The sequence below is a fragment of the Microtus ochrogaster genome, chromosome 8 (genome assembly GCF_000317375.1).
Source record: "Microtus ochrogaster isolate Prairie Vole_2 chromosome 8, MicOch1.0, whole genome shotgun sequence".
Taxonomy (NCBI): Eukaryota; Metazoa; Chordata; class Mammalia; order Rodentia; family Cricetidae; genus Microtus; species Microtus ochrogaster.
In genome coordinates this window covers 81,226,087-81,246,000 of record NC_022015.1, presented here as the reverse complement: position 1 = coordinate 81,246,000, position 19,914 = coordinate 81,226,087, and the positions used below count along the sequence as shown (strand labels likewise).

Genomic DNA, 19,914 nt, shown 5'->3' with positions numbered 1-19,914 from the left:
CTCTGCACTCTGATCTTCAGGCAAACTTTATTTGTTAGATTACAAACAAAATATCACTACAGCTATGTCATAAGTAAGGTCCCAGTGAAGACTGTCTCAAAAAGTTAGGTGACGTTTCCTAAAAAATGAGACCTGATTTTGACCTCTGAACTAAAACACACACAAGACACATATGTATACACACAAATACACAAACTAATTGAAAATCAAAATTAAAAAGAGTATACTAAAAAAAGTACTTAAACTACAAATCTTCTAACTGCAGGTCTCAAAATATGTAGTCAGACACTTACATTTTTCCAGTTGTTAAAGAGAAAATCCATAGGAAGCAAATCTTGCATTTTAATGAAATAACCCAACTATTAATTTTCCTTAGCAAATGTAGTGAACATCCTTATAAATAACTACCACTCTGATTGGCTCTAATAGTAATGATCCCTAACTTGTAATCTCAGACTACCCAAATTGTTTATATATAATATTTATTGAACAATTTTAAAATAGCGTTTTAAGTAGGTGGTGAAGGTGCATGCCTCAATCCCAGCACTTGGGAAGCAGAGGCAGGCAGATCTCTGTGAGTTTGAGGCCAGCCTGGTCTACAGACAGAATTCCAGAATAGGCTATAAAGCTACAGAGAAACCCTGTCTCAAAAAACAAAAACAAAAAGGCATTTTAAGTTAAAACTAAATACAACTATAAAACAAGATTTTAGGCATTCCCCAGATGTTCACAGACAGCCTCCTTATAGTTATTCCTTCCTTAGATGTTCACAGACAACATTCTTAACATTCACGAAAGGCCTCTTAATAGTCACGCCATTAAGTCACAAAACAGGGAATAATAGCAATTATGCAATTATTTTCTCTTTTGTAGATTATTCCATTTTTTTTACTTGCAGGTATACAATCACAATGAATTCTTACCCACAAAAATGCCATTTAGTAGTTGTCTTACTGTTTTCTCTTTCAAAGGACATATATAAGTTGAAAACAATGCTTATCGGGTACCTCTTTAACAAGGTGATTGACAGACTGCTGCCCGCCTCCAGATCCCCACAGGCTGTCTTTGCGCTTTCCACCTTTAGACATACTCAGAAGCACAGTAGCTTTATCCAAAGCAGCTCTACCAAAGAGACGAGAAAAAAGAAAAGTAGAAAATTACAGATAGGCTGAGGTTTACTGAATTATCAATAGTTTGCAAAAGTGTCTATATATTGACAACATTTGTGTAACAAAAAAATGTAATTTGGGGAATAACTTTTTAAATTAAAATTAGTTAGCAAAATATTTAACATATTATGTTCCTTTACATCCATTTCTCATCAAGAACGACCAAAATACAGGACAAAACTACTGATATATCACCAAAACAAAACATTTCACATACAACTTTATATAGATTCACATCTTCCCACCCATGAAAGTCATTCCACTAGGACCTAACGTAGGAAAATAAGTATCTATATCTGGAAAACCTGAGACATGGCTGTCTAAACCAACATCTCCAGGAAGCTTAAAAAAGTAGAACACCATGTTTGGCTTATAATTCACTAAATCAAAGAACAAAAGTGAAAAGCACATATTCTAAGAAAAGGTTTCTACAGATTCTAACCAAGGCTCACTAAGTAGATCTTACTAAAACTTGAAATGACTTCAGGAATCAGACCCAGAGGTATCCTGATCAATATACACTCAACACTTTCATTTTACAAGTAGGGAAATTGAGGTCCAAAGAAGGATAACTTGAAATGAGGGAACCTAATAAATTAGCTCAGAACTTTTGCATTTTATTACTGTCCTCTTCCTGTTATTCCATGTCAACAATCTTTTAACAACAAAGAGCAAATAAATGACATGTTCACAACATCTGATTAATGCGAGTATCACTGTAGAACTGCCTGTTTTGAAATTCTAAGAAGCAAAACTTAATCTACTTACCTAGCCTGTACACAATCTACAGTTCCTTTGTAACTATCAATATAGGTATTACATAAAATTCCATCTCCAACAGCTCTGGCAATGAACTGGCCCACCAACTATAATAAGAAAGAGAACTATGTAAAAAAAAATCCAAAATAAACCTTTATTAGACCACAGTTTTGAAATGGATAAATGATAGAAACTAGCTGAACTACACAACAGATAAAATACATGCTGGGTTATGCAAAAGCACGCGTTTGTCATGTATGAAGTATACTCCTTTACATTAACCTTCAAGTTAATGCCGCCAAGATCGAAATCAACATCTGTTTAGCTCACTACTTAATCCTCAATACTTTTTACACTGCCTCATTCTAAACATGTTACCAATATCTGTTAAAATGACTTAGTCAAGAAAAAAACTCTTCATTTCTTAAATAAAATAGCCCAGAATGTTTTTTCAACCAATTATAAAACTTATCTTGTGGAGAAAAGTTATGCACAGATGTTCATTTGAAAGTATGATCACAGCATCATTTACTACAGAGACTGGAAACGACTTCAGGGTCTGACAATAATGGCATGGGTAAGCAGTGCACACAGACCAAAGTACACTGTGGGGTCATAGAAAAAGATATTTGATACATCTTGTAAGAAAAATCAAATCTAAAAAACAATGTATATGTCACAATCCATTTCCTAATTAAGTTTAAAGGATATTGATAAATAACCAAGAAACTAGAAATAAAAAATGTTAGGTTTTTGTGGGGATTTTTGTTATATTTTTTGTTCCAGTCTTTCTTCTATAATTAATAATTATAAATTTCTAGCTGGGCGATGGTGGCGCGCGCCTTTAATCCCAGCACTCGGGAGACAGAGGCAGGCGGATCTCTGTGAGTTCGAGACCAGCCTGGTCTACAGAGCTAGTTCCAGGACAGGTTCCAAAGCCACAGAGAAACCCTGTCTTGAAAAAAATAATAATAATTATAAATTTCTATAATTAATATAACTTAGATGTCATCTTTAAATGTGTATATAAAAAGAAGATGAAAATAAGTCTATTTCATTTAGAAACTCATTATAAATTGAATTTTTATGCAGATGTTAATAAACAGCAATTGCATGTTTTCAAAGTGACAAAAGGGAGGTTATGATTTATTCTGTTTCAACAAATACTACTCAAGTAAGTCAATTGTCACTATTAGAGAAACATATATTTAAAAACTCTTGGTAAAGCCTGGTATACAAGGGCTAGTTCCAGGACAGGAACCAAAAGCTACGGAGAAACCCTGTCTCAAAAATAAAAATAAAAATAAAACTCTTGGTAAAATAGTGTACATGTAATAAAAATGTATGAGCAGAAAATACATGTATTATATATGTCTAAAAACGATGCACACCTGGATGGGAAAGAGGTCAGACATAAAACTTAATTTCAAGACTATTTGGAAATCAGCAGAAAGGCTGAGTAGGTTACAGCCCAGTGATAAAGCACTTGCCTAGCAGTGGGTACCCTTGGTTTAATAGATAGTAATAAAAATATAAACAAAGTTGGGGGGGACATGAAGACGTGCATAGCTATTTTTTTGGGTCATTGCCTTCTAGTTATTAAAACTGCCAGGACAGTTTATTATTTCTACTACCAAAAGCACAGAAGGAAAGGACAGTAAATGAAAAGAGAAACGCACAAACCTGTGGTGCTCTAGGAGTGTCCAATGCTAATTCAGGCAGATCCTTCAACAACTTATCAAATGACTTCTCCACATCATTTGTGCTCATTACTGTACCACAAAGGTCAGAAAGTAGCTTCGATGTCATTTCTCGATGACTGGCCTTCCCCTCCAATGCTAAGGACACTGCCAACACCGGCACTCCACTTTTCATTTCACCAAGGTTTAAATCTCTTAACATTTCCTATTTAAAAGAATGAAAATAATTACCTGTCACTACAGTTCGGTAAAATTTTAGTTTTGTAGTCATGCTTTTTACCTATCATTATACCTTCCTTTTTTAGAAATATCAAAATAGTCATATTTAACAGGTTTACATCAGTAATATTGATATAACCTTTAAGTGTCTGAACATCAGTCCATTTAGACTGTGAAGAACACTGAAAACAGCTCATTCAACTACCTAATTAACTAAACCTCTGCTTTACAATCTATTACTATTACTTCTACAAATACTTGAACATCTGTGGAGAAATCCATTTTATATTACAGTCTGTTTACATATTTTACTTAAAAGTTTTCTCTTGAAGACTATGTTTCATAGTACAAGCTCTTCCTCTCAATACAATGTTCTGTATTGCCTTTACTTGACTGATATTCAGGAGGCAGGACATGGACCACACATTTCTCCTCATGGTGTGTGTTATGTAATGGTTTTCTCCAAGACTGAAACATATCTTCAGGCAAGGGAATCTCTCTTAACAAGAAGGAAAATCACTCAAAAAAGCTTCAGAAAGTACCTGAAACTGACGAGACTCACTAGGTCTTTCCAATCTTTCCAGAGGTCTTTCCCTACCAGAGTAAACAAAGCGAATCTGCAAAGAGGATGTTCAGCAAGACCAGAGCCTGGAAGCAGCAGAAACCAGATGAGCTGCCTACCAGAGATTTAGACCAACTGAGACACCTGCTTACAGGTTGTGCAGTATGCTCCAGGTTCCCAGTTTTGTGAGTTGTCACCTGTACTGGAGTAGAATTTGGCTATATAGACATCTTAAGAGTCATTTCTGCTCCTGCTAGGAACCCTTTTCCTGTAAGTAGCCCCAATAAACCTCATTGATTCACCAAGTTGTAGTTTGGTGTATCTGTACTTTGGTCTGTTTTGGGTTCCCTTTCTGGGGTGAGTACATGTGTGTTGTGCATCCCCGGAAGTTTTGTCACAAAAAGAACATGACAGAACCAAAGATGAGTTGGAGAGAACTGAGTACATGGCCCCGACTACAAATAGAGTAACTGGCCCCTATCATCTCATTGGGAGTGACATTATTAAAAGTGGTCATGGTGTCCCTTCACAGCAATAAAAACCCTAACACAGAAGTTGGGGTATTGCTGTGATAGGCCTGATCATGTATTTGGAGGAGTCTGGACTTTGGTACTTGGGGTTTGGAAAGCAGTGGAATGCTTTAAGCGCTGCTTAGTGAGCCATACTAGCATGGAAGACAGAGGTACTAAGAGTTATTTGCACTGTTGGGAGTTTCATATGTTGCCTAGAGATCATTTTTGTGATATTTTGGTGGGGGAAAAAAGTGGCTACCTTTTGCCCTTGTCCAAAGAGTCTGCCTGAGGCTAGAGTGAAGAGTTCTGGATTAATTCCGTTGGCAGAAGAAATCTCAAAACAGTCTAGTATAGACTCTGTCGTATGGATATTAGTGCTAACTCTAATGAAGATTTATAATGAAAAGGGGAAAGCTGAGTAGGGTAAATAACAAAATGTAAATTTAAAGGCAAAAAAAAAATACCACGAAGTGGAATGAAGCTAAGTCCTATGTTCAAGGAGATAAATAGATTAAAAAATGAAATAAAGTGAGTGGTGACCTCAGGGCAAGCACCCACCCAACTAAGTTTCCAACTTGTGGAAGGAAAGAAACTTAAGAAAAACAGCTGGTGTACAGGCTGCACACATTAATCCCAGCACTCAGAAGGCAGAGAGGCTGGTAAATCTCTGTTCCAGGACAGGCAAGGTTAGGCAGTAAAGAAAACTATGGAAAACAGAAAACTGGTGAAGATGTAATTGAAAGATTGCTGAGTTTGAGGCCAACTTGGTCTAGAGATCCATTTTCAGGACAGTCAAGCTTTGATATTGAAGACAGAATGTTGGTGATGATGTAATTCAATGAGTAAGCAGTACGCAGCAGAACTTGACAGCTCTGGCCAAGTGGTTCTAGCTTTAGAGTTAAACACAGAAGAAATGGGTTATGGAAGGGGTGTCTCTGAATGTAGGCCTAGCAAATAGGCCATTACATCAAGCTGTGAAATTGGCACCCAAGATATGACAGAGGGATACATGTCAAGGAGATCTGCTAATAGGGAATGGACCACAGCCCAAGAGAAAGAAGTACGTTGTAGGCCAAAAAAAAAAAAAAAACCAAAAAAAAAAATCCTGAAGGGAGTTAAGAGACCTGAATTTGAAGAGCATTTTGATGTGAGACATGGAGACACACAGTTTGAAGTTTGCCCAGTTGGTCTTCAGTCTTGCGTCAGTCCAGTATTTTCCCCTTGCTAGGCTCCCTTCCATGTTCTGGAGTGAAAATGAATACCCTGTGCCATTATAGGTTCAAAGTATGTGATCTGCTTTATTTTGATTTTTATAGGTGATGACAGTTAAGAGAATGCATAAATCTCAGAAGTAACTTTGAACTTTGGACTTTTAAGTACTGTTGAGAGTGTGACAGACTATGGAGACTTTTGAAGTTTAACTAAATGCATTTTGCATTATGATACTGTCACAAGTTTATGGGGGTCAGGGAGTGGAATGTGGTAGTTTGAATGTAATTGGTCCCATAATCTCATGAGTGGCACTATTAGGAAGTGTGGCTTTGTTGGGGTGGGTATGACCTTGTTGGAGGAAGTGTGTCACTGTAGGGGCGGGTGGTTTCCTATGTCCTGGATATGGCTCAGTGTATCAGTCAACTTCCTGTTGCCTGCAAGATATAGCACTCTCAGCTCCAGCACCAAAGCTCCCTGCATACAACCATGCTACCCATCATGATAATGGACTGAAGCCGTGAGTTGTAAGCAAGCCACCCCAATTAAATGTTCCCTTTATAAGGGCTGCCATGGTCATGGTGTCTCTTCACAGCAATAAAAATCCTAATGAGGACAGAGATCAAGGCATGCAGCTGAGGCTGAGAAGCCTGAGTGAGAGAGCATCAACAAAGGAAACTCCAATAGTCATCCTTTCCTTTAAGCATGTGTTAGTGTGCTTGTGTGCTATGGTTGTGCAAGAGGTTGCATGGTTCTTGCTACGGGTAATGAGATAAAACTAAACCTGAGCCATTAGGAATGTCTGTGGAGAAATACCAGGATGACAGTCTTTCTTTATGGTATGGGGTGGCATGCCTGTTTGATGAGTGGGGTCCACCATGGGGATATGGAGATGCTCTAAAACCAGTTAAAAAGTTGCAACAGGATCCAGGTGGTGATGGTGCACACCTTTAATCCCACACTTGGGAAACAGAGGCAGGCAGATCTTTGTGAGTTTGAGGCCAGCCTGGTCTACAGAGTGAGTTCCAATGCAGCAAGGGCTACACAGAGAAATCCTGTCTCAAAAAACTTTAAAAAGTTGTAACAGGTTCTCAACTTGTGAGGTGCTACCCCTTTAGTGTGATATATCAGATCTCCTGCATATCAGATATTTATATTATGATTCATAACTAACAAAATTACAGTTATGAAATAGCAACAACGTGATTTTAAAGTTGGGGTCACCATGCAATATGAGGAACTGTAGTAAAGGGCCACAGCATTAGGAATCTTGAGAAGCACTGGGTTAGAGGAAATATTTGCAGTCTTTAAGATTAGCACACAAGGGTCAAGACTGTCAGCAAGCAGCAGCAGAGGTTTCCTGGCCACTCTATGTGTAGTTAGAGATGCACCTGAAGATGGTGGCCAAGCAAGAATGTGGTTGTGCAAAGAACAACTACAACAAGAAAGAGAGATGTGGCTAGCATCCTCTGTGTTTGCCTCTAATTTGGCTAAGAAATGAAACAAGAGGATGGGACTGAGGTGCTGGCTTGCCATTTTGTAAGGTTTGGGGTGAGAACGAAGAGAAAGAACAAGTTAGATCTGTACTCAAAAGCCCTTCCTCAGATCCAAGACCTTGGAACCCGTGGAAGAGCCAAAGTGAAAAGAAATCATGGTAAAAGCAACAGAATATACGACCCCCCCCCCCAAGCCAAACCTTCAAAACCTTCGTAAAGGAAACCTTCAAAAAGGAAAATCCATGATCCAGAATATGGTCCAAGGCAAGAAACTAGGATGATCAGAAAATACTCAGTGCTTGAACTGCTGGAATTAGACTTTTAAACAAGCAACAAAAGAGCTTGCCAGAACCTGGATTGTGAGCCTGTGGGTCACAGGAGTGGATGTGTTCAGTCTGAGACAGGAACACTCATTGATAAAACTTCCCATCCCTCCTTAAAGCCAAGGCTGCATGACCTGAGACAGTGTGAGGGACATCAGCCCCTAGAGAACTTACGGAGCCATTAGGAACACTAGGTTATCTTCACCTAAAGTCCCCATAAATATCAGGGGCTGGAAGACCACAGAGGGAGAGGCAGTTGCTATCAAGGGCACTAGGAATAAGGAGCTGTGTTTGAACCCCAGTTCACTGGGCCAGATAGAACCATGTTCACAGAGGAGTTAATGACCTTGAGGCCGGTGTTGCACTTTAGTGACTTTGTTTGAGCCCTTTGGCGGGACAAGATCTTTCTATAGTGGGAAGAGCTTTGACAGATCTCAGTGACTTAGACCAGCATATAAAGTGCCTCTGTGAAGTGAGAGAGCTACTAAGAGGAGATATGGGGGAAAAAGCAGAGGGAGAGGTGATCTGGGTCACTGGAAGACAACTGTGACAAGACTTGCGTGTAGCTGGAGTTCCTAGGGGACAAGTGATAGAAGCCAAACTGTGCTCAGGGGCTTCTGGATGGCTGCAGAGCCTGAGGAGCAAGCAGTTCACAGAAGACACCGTGAAGAGCAGTAAGGTGAAGACCATCAGTCCTGTCCCAGAGGTGGGTAATTACCCCATCAGACTAAGGAGGGCACATTTCCTTCCAGCAAAAGGTTGCGCTAGGGGTGGAGATTGTTTGCCCAACCAGGAACTCCCCCAGCAGCCAGATATGGTGGATGGAGTGGAAACAGCTACAGTTACAGCCACTGTGCCAACCCAGGGCCATTCTGAACCAGGGAGCCCATAGGTACAGCAGGGGAAAGTAGGGTCCCATTCACTTTTAGCCTTGCGAGGGTTTGAGCAGATTAAGTCAGGCCCACTGACCTCATCATGTTTGGAGAAATGCAGATAGGCTGCATGGAAGAATTCCAAAATATGGAAATGCAATGGTTCAGAGAAAATGGAGTGAATTAAGTTAGTGCCTCCAATCATGCTTTTCACCCAACCTTGATCTGTGGAGGAAGCATCTGATGGAGCCTTTCTGTGCTGCATCACACACCGTTTGTGTTTGACCTTAGTGTCTTCTTAGCTGTGAACTTCTGGAATCACCTGACACTTCTGATAGCAGATGACAACAGACTTTCAGGGTGCTTCACCAAGGTTGTCTGTATACTCTCCTCTCCGCTATAGGCTGGTGGTTTGTGATGTTGCCTTGCCCTGCCAATCCTCTGGAAAATGTTTCATTACACAGATGACATAATGCTAGCTTCTGAGTGTTTGCAGATTAAGAAATGCACCTAAGTGACATACAGGCACAAGGGCCAGGCACAGCTGTAAAATTCTGGGAGTATTATGGTCTAGTCAGGTAAGACACATAGATAGCTGACAACGTTACTATCGGAATCCTACAACAGACTGTGCCTATAAATGTAAAAGAGTACAGGCATGGGGTGGGGGCTCTTTGGATATTGGATTTTTATATCCCATCTTGCCCATTACTTGATAATGAAAGAAGTTATATGGGATTGGCATAGAAAGGCTCAGGTGGCTTTTGAAAGGGGTAAGATCTTTGTGGGACAGGTCCAATAGCTATGTGTCCACTAACCCAGTGTCCCTTCCTGTTAGAAGTCACCAGAAGTTCAGAAGGCTGGAGTTCAGAAGGCTATACAGTTGGGGGCTATGGCAAAAGCAACCCAAGCAAACAGTTCCAATAGTGTTTTGGTCTCAGTCATGGTAAGGAACAGAAGCTCAGTGCACAACACCAGAAGAGCAACTATGAGGGTATATAAAGCACTGCACCAGGCAGATCTATTACTGGTTCATTTCAGTGACTTAAAAACAGCCTGCCCCTGGCGCACGCCTTTAATCCCAGCACTCGGGAGGCAGAGGCAGGCGGATCTCTGTGAGTTCGAGACCAGCCTGGTTTAGAGAGCTAGTTCCAGGACAGGCTCCAAAACCACAGAGAAACCCTGTCTCGAAAAACCAAAAAAAAAAAAAAAAAAAAAAACAGCCTGCCCCATAAAGGGCTAGAGTAAAGACCTCCTGGCCAAACCCGTTTCTGGTGTGGCACAGAATAAAACTTCACAAAGGTAGCAAACACACTTAAAACAGTGAGGTGTGGTATATCCAAGCCCCATCACCAGTGCCATGCAGGCTGTTCTAAGACTAGTGTGCTTTGAGTCACTGAGCATCCCCCAGTAACTAAACCAACAGCTAAAAAGTTTAAATACAAATGGTACCCTATGAATAGAAAAGGGCAGGCCCAGAAGTCATAAGGTTATTGACTGAAAATCTCAGTGCCAGGGATGGAGCACCACCTTTTGAGCTGTTGGCCAGGAAAGGCCATGAGGTCCCACAAATCCTAAAACCTATTGCTACTGCAGCTGGTTATATGACCCTATTGCTGAAGACCACGCATGTGCATGCTTTGACTATATATACAGGACATAGAAACAGTAAGATAGGGTTGACTGGAACCCCACCCTACTGGACAGCTTTCACAGTGCCTGTCAGAAGGGACCATGAAGGCTGCTGGTGGTGAACTGTCAGCAACATTCCTGCTTGACTATACCAAGATACTAAACAGGATGTTCTGTGTGTGCAATAGGGTCCCGACTATCATAGTTAAGAAACAGTTTCCCAAACTAAATTCAAGGCCTATGCCACAAAAGGGAGTTCATGTCTGGAATATAGGCTTCATCAGAACCTATAAACACGTAAGAAAAATTAGTTGAGAAAAAAACTATATTCTTTTTTTTCCCCGTGGAAGCCCCATGTGGCCCAGACTGGCCTCAAACTGGCCTGTCTACCTTCCCCGTAGCAGTACTCCAATTTTAGGCATAAAGCACCATGCCCTGTACAGTCCATTCTTGATTAAGAAATCTGCCCTTATAAAACAAAAACTTATCCAGAGTCATCAATATCACTCCAGCTGCGTTTCCTTGTCAGTGTTTGCGATCCCTGTAATGTCGAACCTACCGCGACTTCATTCGTGTCTCCATGCTCAAAGTATTCCTGTATGATCGGTGTCAACGTCTTCTCAAACGCAGTCTCATCCAGAGGCAAAACCACAGTTTCATAAACGCAGTTCTCCTGGAGAAGGGGGGATTATAAGTTAAATATTCAGGTAAGCAGACACTATCATTTCAGCCAGTTAGTGATCACCAGTGGACAGGACAAACCAGCTTCCTGTTCTAATCACTTACAGCCCATATGCCGCTGCTTTCACAAAAGTTCAGTAAGCTGTTCTTACAAGTGAAAAGCCAAGAAGCCTTACCAACGTTGAGTATGAAAGTAACTGATGCCTACCTGGTCATCATCGTAGTTCGGGTCTCTCACATCCACCTCCTCCACATCATACACCTGACCAGGTGTGCCCCAGACACCCTTGCCTCCTGCACCACCTGCAAGTTGTTGATAGTTTACACATGTTAACTGAAACCTGAAATAACTTCAATGTGAGAATTCTTATGCTAAGCATTTTCCAGTTAAGAGCTACACTGGAAACTCCTATTTAGACCAATTTTTCAACAGCAGGTTATCTATCATCTATTTCCAAAAGCATCAAGTTGAAATAACTTAGTTAGAAACTACCAAGGCAGATTCTTTAAAATATTTTTTTTTTAGATTTGAAAGAAACAGCAATGCCTCAGACCTCACACAAATTGACACCGTGAGGAAGCTCTAAGTGCTGGCATTCCTTACAACCAGAAAGAGGGCAATAAAACCTCAACCTATGATTCCACAAAGAACCATAATGACCACCATCAAATGCTTTAAGTCTAACACTCTTCCACATAAGTACACAAACTATACTTCGAATTAACAGTATGTTAACAAATAATTGCTATTTAAGAATTAACAGCACTGACAACTGTTTCTTTTCTGTATACAAACCAAAGAGTAAACTTCAACTTTCCAAGATGCTTTTCCATATCAAATGTGACAATTGTATAAGGCCAAATTTGTCTAAAATATACTTTTTAAGTTTTCACTCTGTACTTGGAATATAATCCTTGGAATATAGCAGACCAGAATCAGATAACTATCATTCTGATACAATGATTGTGAAACTATTCACAAAAGTAATTTCTGAAAGACTACTATAGTATATATTGTATAGTCCAAATAGTTCTATATTTATCTGTCTCTCTTCCCCTTAACAAAAGTTTCACATAATCATCTTTTTGTCTTGACATTAGTTCGAGGTTCACTAATAGAAGACGCTGAAATCCAATCTCCATGTTTCATACCCCCCACACTTTACAAGCATGTTCATTGCCAGACCCATTTAAATTATCAGGGTCTTAATTAAGTGTATAAATTGAAGCTCACATCATTCAAAATTCAGTCCAATATCCAAATTCCACCAAAATCCTACTACAGACAGATGCTGGCAGACCCTCATCCAACAAATGTTAAACATCTATCAGTGTTCTTGGCACTGGATACACCAGTGAAATACATCAATCCACTCCACCATTCAAACAGCAAAGCTAAAGAGAACTCAGACCCAGAACCACAAATATGCTATGAAATGTATTATAGTTACTACTTTTAATAATAAACCAAAATCAGATTCAATTGGTAACAGTTATGATTAACCTGACTATTTTCATAGGGTGCATAAAATTCCTAACTAAAAGCATTAATGTGTACTATATTTTGCTGGGGGGAAAAGCTCTATTTCAAAAAAAAAAAAAAAAAGAAATTAACCTTAAGAAAAAGCAATTCCTGGCCTTCAGCTCCACTACAAACACATAAGCAACCTGTAAACCTTACAACTGTCTGTACTTCAGTCCTCTTTAGCACAAGGAACTCCCAGCACAGGAACTGGGGTTTTTCCACATTGTTTCTGTGCACAGCACACACTAACCTTTCTTTGGCAGCCCCCTTCCTTTCCCAGATCTGGAACGCCTATCTAGCAACCTTCCTTTTGGACTGGTGGGCACAGTTACTCCGCTTCTGATTGCTTCACTTCCATTATCACTGACTGAATCGCCTCTGCCCGAGTCCCGCGATGAGTTTTTCCGTAGCCGTCGTTTTGCCTTAGCATTAATTCTAGCTTCATTAATAGAAGATGCGGAAATCCAATTTCCATTTATTTCATTCTTTATTTCCTCAGTGCCAGCATTTTCTTCATCACCAGAAAAGAGAGAGTCGCTTAAATTATCAGGATCTTAAAAGAGAAAACAAAGAAAGCAAACTAAGTATTTCCAACATCCACTGTTAGTCAGGTACCATTTAATCTGATTACTACCCATGAAATTAACATTTTGTAGTTAATAGTAGTCATATATTAGCAATTTCACATGGCTTAATCTAATAAAGGACAAATAAGATTCTTTTCCCATTACCAAGGAAACACAGGAAATGACTAAATTTTAATTAATAAGGTTTTCTGAAAAGAAGGAACCTCACATCTGAATAATAAAATCTATGTTAGTAAAGATCATAAACTGTAGATCCAAGAGCATGAAAATAGAGTAAAACAAAGAATATTGAGACAGTGGAGATTACACAAAATATCTATTATACTTGTTAGGCTCTCTACTGGTCACTCTAAGTTCAGCAATTTATACAAATGAGGAAACCAAGGTTCAGAATGCATTTAAAATCACCACCCAAACATTCCCTATTCAGTTACAAATACTTAAAAAACATTAATAACTCCCAAAAAAGCCTGTAATATATATCTGACAAGTATGTAATCCCATGTAATTGTTGAATTGACAGCCTTCAACATAACAACATAATGAATATTCTTAAATCATCATCTCCAACTCTTATTTCCCCAAATTTCTATCTACGAAAAGTTCTCAGCCTATACAAGTTGGAAAATTAGCAACTAAAATCATCCCTACTGTTCCCTTTTTTGGAAGTTATTTAATTACTAATCTTCGATCTGAAAGGTGACTGAATTCATTCTGCTACAGCAGCTCTGTTCACAAAGGATAACTCAGTCAGAGCCACAGCACCCAAACTGTCGGGTGCCTGACCATAATAACGATATGTAAAATAGATATGTATGACTTTAATGTGTTTGTGATAGTTTAAAAATCAGTGAATCAATCTCTAAAAACTCTATTTGTATTTAATCCTTTTCAATTCTTAACAAAAAAAAGTACAGCTGTTAGTAAGAAAATGCTATGTCTCAGCTTCTGCAGAACATTCTCTGAACAGACCACTTTTCTAAAGCACGCCCTTACTTGAAACGCGATCCCTAATGAAGTGTGAAGCCTTCACTACGTATCATCACGTTAATGGACACGCTGCTGGAACTGCACCATACTCAAGGTTGACCATTTTTACGTTCAAATAGTCAAACTCAGCTATGATATCTTTTTTCCTTTCAAAACTCTTCCTAGTCTTTGCTCTTTTTGGAGAGCTAGGGTATCTTTAGCACGGATAAGGACATACTTTAAAGTCTTACTATCATTTTTTTCACATAAACTATGGAATAGTTCCAAGTCTACTCAGTCAGGGTTCGGAGTATTACTCACCAGCAGGATTTATATTCAGGATCTGCTCATTTTCTACATCCATTTTTCCTTAATTTCACTTGCACTGATTATACAAAAATTATGAAATGGAAGTCCTCCTTTAAAATCTATGTTTAAAAAGGAAAAGAAAAAGTTTCACCATCTTCTAATCTGACATAATTAAGGTAAATTCAACTTACCTGAATACAATGAAGGGAAAAAAAATGCCATAGGTTGCTCTACTTTCACTGGGCAGTGATGGCACATGCTTTAATCCCAGCACTCGGGAGGCAGAGGCAGGCGGATCTCCGTGAGTTTGAGGCCAGCCTGGTCTACAAGAGCTAGTTCCAGGACAGGTACCAAAAACTACAGAGAAACTCTGTCTCAAAAATAAAAAAAATAAATAAAAATAAAAAGTTGCTTTACTTTCAAAAGTAATCTAATTAACACTTAGTGCCAAATTTCTCCACAAGCTTTTCTGAGACAGAAAAAAAAAGAAAAGCTGAGATTAAAACACATCAGATTTCAGTATGTGTCAATGAGTCCTTTAAACTGGAGTTAAAAACTATTACAACACGTGCTTCTTTCCATTAAAGAAATACAAACACACCAAATCTCTTAAGATTTGCACACACCACAGACACACACCCTGTATGCTGTGCCACAGGTGGCCACAAGAGGGCACTGGATCCACCAGAGCTGGACATTCAGGGAGCTGTGAACTGACTGATGTGGGTGCTGGGAACTGGACTTGGATCCTTTGGAAGAACACTATGTACTCTTAACCCATGTTCCATCTCTCCAGCCCACATTTAATACAGTCTTAAAATTAATCATACATTTGCATATAGGAACATTAGTACTGGAATAGTTCTCTAACAATAACTTAAATTTATTCTAAAATATAAACAACAGTTGTGGCTAGTCAAGAACATCGCACGTGTTGGTCTTCCACACCATAAACTATCTGAAAGCAGAAGCAGCTGCCATTTCACGTGTTGTTTTATGAGACACTGAGACAGGGAGACATTTAAGTAACCTTTTCTACTATGACATTTATTTGTAATTTATTTTTAGTGTATCTTTTTTACAATCTAAAATTTTCATTAAAAAAAAAACCTGCTTTAGTAACATATAAAAGCCAGACGTGGTAAAACAAATCCACCGCACAGCATCCTAGAAGCACGAGCCAGGAAAGTCGGGAGGGTAAAGCCTACACAGGAGACTGTTTTAGGGGAGGTGCAGACAACTGACAGAACTGGTGGTAGCATGTGCACAAGCACTCCAAGTTTATGCTCTTTTTCTCCAAAACATGTATTAACTTGTGAAACAAAAGTAACACCTTATGCTGAAGTGATGCCGTAATTGTTAGGCTACACCAAGGCTAACCATACCGCTAAAAAACACAACACGGTGAAAATATCACCCTCTAATTCTATTCAGAACAAACTGACAAGTGCATCGAAGGGATCACTTCCCCAATACTTTAATTCCAAACAACTTAGGAATTTAGATAAAATGAATTTTAAAATAGATATGTGGAGATTCACATAGCTATAGGACAAATATAGTCTGGAAATGCAAACATTTAGTACTTTCCACGGCTGAAAACGCAGTCCTCCACTTCCTCTCTGGGCACGAATGGCATGTTATACGAAATCTGTCATGCATGGTGTGGTTTCATTTAAAGCCACATTGTGAAGTTTCTTTTCATTCTGTACACAAGTACAATCTTTGAGAAAATGCCTTCTGCAGCATCCACCCAATAAAGGACTAAGCTTGTGATTGCTGCATATCGAACCCTATCTAATTCAAATGAGTTCTATGTGCATTCCTTCATGCACTTCGTGTGTTCACTCTGCATACGATTCAAGAGATGCAGGAAGAGCAGGTGATCTGTGCAAGGAGAAAGCAGCACAGCGCAGGCAGCACTAGCAGAATCAGGACCAGTGAACGCAGTACAAAAACTCACAATGCCCTACAGGAAAGGTCCGGGTTAACAGCAACAAAAAAAAAAAAAAAAGGTTTATGACAGCCTAGACTTGCTACACCAACTGCTTTCGAAACACTAAAAATAATTAATCTATGATACAGAAAACAGCTATGGAAATACCTATCACAAATAATGAACTGTTTATTAATTATAACCAAAAAAAAATTTCATTCTCCAGATCAGGATCCCAGCCACAACCCATAGCAGCACCGCTGTTCTGAAGGGCAGTATGTTCCAATATCTTCAGATTGGAAGGGTTTTTTTTTTCAATTTAACAATCCTTAAAATGCTTACCTCAAACTTTAAAAAAAAAAACAAAAACACTTAAACTCCACTTGCTCCACACTAATATACAGAATCATTTCCCATGAGGGAAAACAAGCATGCATGCAGTTAGAAAAATTAAGGCTGAAATTAGCTGTTCTCCAGTGTGTTCCCTAAATAACCCATAAATTATTCTGGCATTTTTGGAAATCAAGTTTAAACTGTACGTTAACTAGAAAATTACTTTAATTCTTCTCTGGGATACAATCACCGAATTAGCAACTTACAATCACCTAAAAGCACTCTACCACAGTACTGCAAAAGCAATCGCTATAGAAAATTACAGCGTACATTCATTTTTGTAGTCCTAACAAGTATTTTTCTCTTAACATTACCACACTAGGCAAACTAACCGAATCACAATTCAAAGATGCCGCCGGATGCATGTATAACTCAGTAGCAAGCACTTAATGGGTTTAAGTGACAATATGGATAGATATGCTAAAACCTCTTTTTTCTTTTTTTAAGGAATGCGGGCTTTCCCAAAGCCATGGAGAATGTCACAACTGCGAATATACCAATATGTTTTCAAAGCACCCTGTAGGCCTCACACCCACCACTCCCCCAGGCCCATAGCTACATTTGAATCCTAAGGTGACGACAGTGGCTGGCTAACCAGCCCGCTCCCAGGAGGGCGTGGGGGAAGATTTGGGAGGACGTACATCTGCAGTTTTGAGGTTCGGAGGAACCCTCCGTGTACATCACAGCACTGGACAGACAGAGGCAGCGGACGTAGCATGCCTTCACAGAAAGGGGGCTCTCTTCTCGGCTTTGTTTTCTCTAGCTTGTAATCTTTTTCGTTTTTAGGGACCCTGTGCCGGATAGCCGGCGAGGAGGGGTTGGCGCAGGGCCCGGCGGGCGGCTGTCCGCGTCCCGAGCCCGCCCGCAGGACCCCCACCCTCCGGCAGCACCGGGCAGGGCAGGCCGCGGCGGCCAGGCCCGGGAGGAGGCCTCCGAGCCCCCAACCGACCTCAGTCCGGTCCACACACACCTCCCCTACCCGTCCTGTCGCCCGTGTCCAACTGCAGCGGGACTGGCACCTGATGGAGGCTGCTCTCGGCCGCGAGCGCCCGCGCGCCCGCCCAGTGGCCGGGGAAGGCAGGGGCCACCGAAGAGGGGGCGGGCCCCGCGCTGCAGCCTCGGAGACCGAGCCCCGGGCGTTGGGCGAGCGCGCCCGGGCCTGAGGGCTTCGAAGCGGCTGCAGACCCGGGCCCGTCGCCCCCGACTGCAGCGGCGAGGCCTCCACGCCCCCTCCCCCTCCCAACGTGCGGCGGCCTCGTCCACAGCCCGAGGGAGAGCAGGAGGAGGACGCCGCCAGCAGCCCGCGCGTGCGAGCCGCGCCCACCGTACTGACCTCCTCCGGCCGCCCCCGCCTCGCCGCCGCCGCCGCCGCCACCGACGCTCGCCCGGGTCTCCGACCCACAGGACTCTGCTCCTCAGCCTCCGCCGCAGCCGCCTCAGAGCGCCTCTGGCCCCTCTCGCTCTGTTTGTTTTTGTTTTGTTCTACCCAGTAACACGGGGGCGACAGCGTGGTGTCTATTGGCCGAGACGAGGGGGTCCGGGAGCCAATCGTGGCGGCGAAGCTGCGGCCGAGGCGGAGACTGAGGGAAGTGAAACGTGGAAAGTTGGGGCGGGGCGCTGGGGGGAGGGGGCGGGGCACTGACGGTCGGCGCACGCGCCCCGGGCTCGGGAGCCGCTCAGCGGGCTGGGGGGAGGGGACCCGGAGGCCGGAGTTGGGGCTGGGGTGCGGCTCGGTGACCCGGCACACTCGGACCCTCAGTTCCTGGTCGCTTAGGAAAGCCAGCCTCTACTTCTGTCGCCGGCCCTTGCTCCACGCGTGTCCTACTGTGCGTCCACGTGCTCAGAAGTTTTCTCATTGCAAAGGCCTAAGCCCTTTGAGATAAAAATCGTTCCCATTCCCTTTGCTATCCAGCCAGCCACTGTGGTTCTTGCATGCTGGATTTCAAGGCTGGGTTTCTCAACCGTGGCTACAGTATTGAAACGGCCTTCTACAGCTGTCTTGTGTCACCTTTCTGGCTGCCATCTCTATGGCTCTCATTTTGTCTGGGTGGTTATATCCTGAGACTGGCAGTATCTTAGGCTCTCCCTGTGCCCTTGTAAAGGACTGACCTGCTTTTCTCTGGCCACGTTTACCTATAGTCTGAATGGCAATAACAGAATTAGTCTTTTCAGAACTGAACTGTCTCCTTGCTCAGTAGCAACCACCATCCCCTAAATTAGGCCTTACTGCCCAGTCTCCAGCCTGGTGTTACATAATGCTAACACACACATACACACGCACACTCCTTCACACGCATCCCACTGCCTCCCTGGGGTATCTGCTTCCCAGCAAACATCCTACAACCCACAAGGTGACCTGCAGGATTTGAGGCCATATCTCCCACACCCTACCTAGGCCATGGATACGCCACTTGGACAGCTCGCAGTCCACAACCTTGTGTCTTGCCAGGTCTTTATCGTATCATCTTGAAATATCTGGTACATCCTATCCACATCTCTTGACCTCCCTCAGTCTTTATCAAGTCTCATTCCGATATGATCCATTTTCTGAAACCCAATTCCTCGGAGAAAGTACTGGCCTGTTGTACCTCTGGAGGCACAGGCCGCCTTCTACCTGGCATTATTTTATCTGAGTCCCAGTCCAGGCTTGTCTCCCTAAGAACATGGCCTTTGTATTGTATGCTTAAGAAGCCGCTTTGTAGATTTATTAACCCATGCAATAAATATGCCATATATGAGTTCACAGAGAATCCCAGCCGTTGGTGGTGATCACCCTCTCTTGGTCAGGGACTCCTTCACATGGCCAGCATCTGAATTAGCCTCATGAGTCACGGGCATTATTATAATCAGAGCTTCCTAGCCACTCAGTTTTGTGGCTTTTTTAACTATCTGCAGCTGTCTCCTTCCTCTCCCCTAGTCTGTGGCTGCTGCCTTCTTTTTTCCCCATCCCTCTCTTGACTTTAGTTCTTGACTCTTCCATTCCCCCAGTCTGCCAGCAGCTGCAGACCCCTGCTAAGTTCTTCCTTTCCCTTCCCACACTGTGTAACACGCAGGACAGCCA

At 41.7% G+C, this 19,914-nt stretch overlaps 1 protein-coding gene across 5 annotated transcripts in view; it reads right to left on the bottom strand.

The window, feature by feature from the left end:
• Window positions 1-18,352, bottom strand: part of Pdcd4 (programmed cell death 4) — a 34,562-nt gene extending 16,210 nt beyond the window's left edge. For 2 of the 5 annotated variants that reach the window (XR_003377297.1, XM_026781493.1), the window contains exons 1-8: window positions 18,187-18,352; window positions 14,537-14,643; window positions 12,910-13,212; window positions 11,343-11,437; window positions 11,013-11,126; window positions 3,612-3,833; window positions 1,938-2,035; window positions 1,008-1,122 (exon numbers count right to left, since the gene is read on the bottom strand). Coding sequence is in view for 4 of the 5 variants with exons in the window: in XM_026781493.1 (XP_026637294.1) it covers window positions 1,008-1,122; window positions 1,938-2,035; window positions 3,612-3,833; window positions 11,013-11,126; window positions 11,343-11,437; window positions 12,910-13,212; window positions 14,537-14,579 (990 nt within the window). In the remaining variant the exon portion in view is untranslated. Of the gene's footprint in view, window positions 1-1,007; window positions 1,123-1,937; window positions 2,036-3,611; window positions 3,834-11,012; window positions 11,127-11,342; window positions 11,438-12,909; window positions 13,213-14,536; window positions 14,644-17,832; window positions 17,985-18,186 lie in introns of those variants that run through there. The other 3 variants (XM_005352475.3, XM_005352476.3, XM_026781492.1) reach the window with 2 other exon arrangements.
• Between the last annotated feature and the right edge of the window lie 1,562 nt (window positions 18,353-19,914).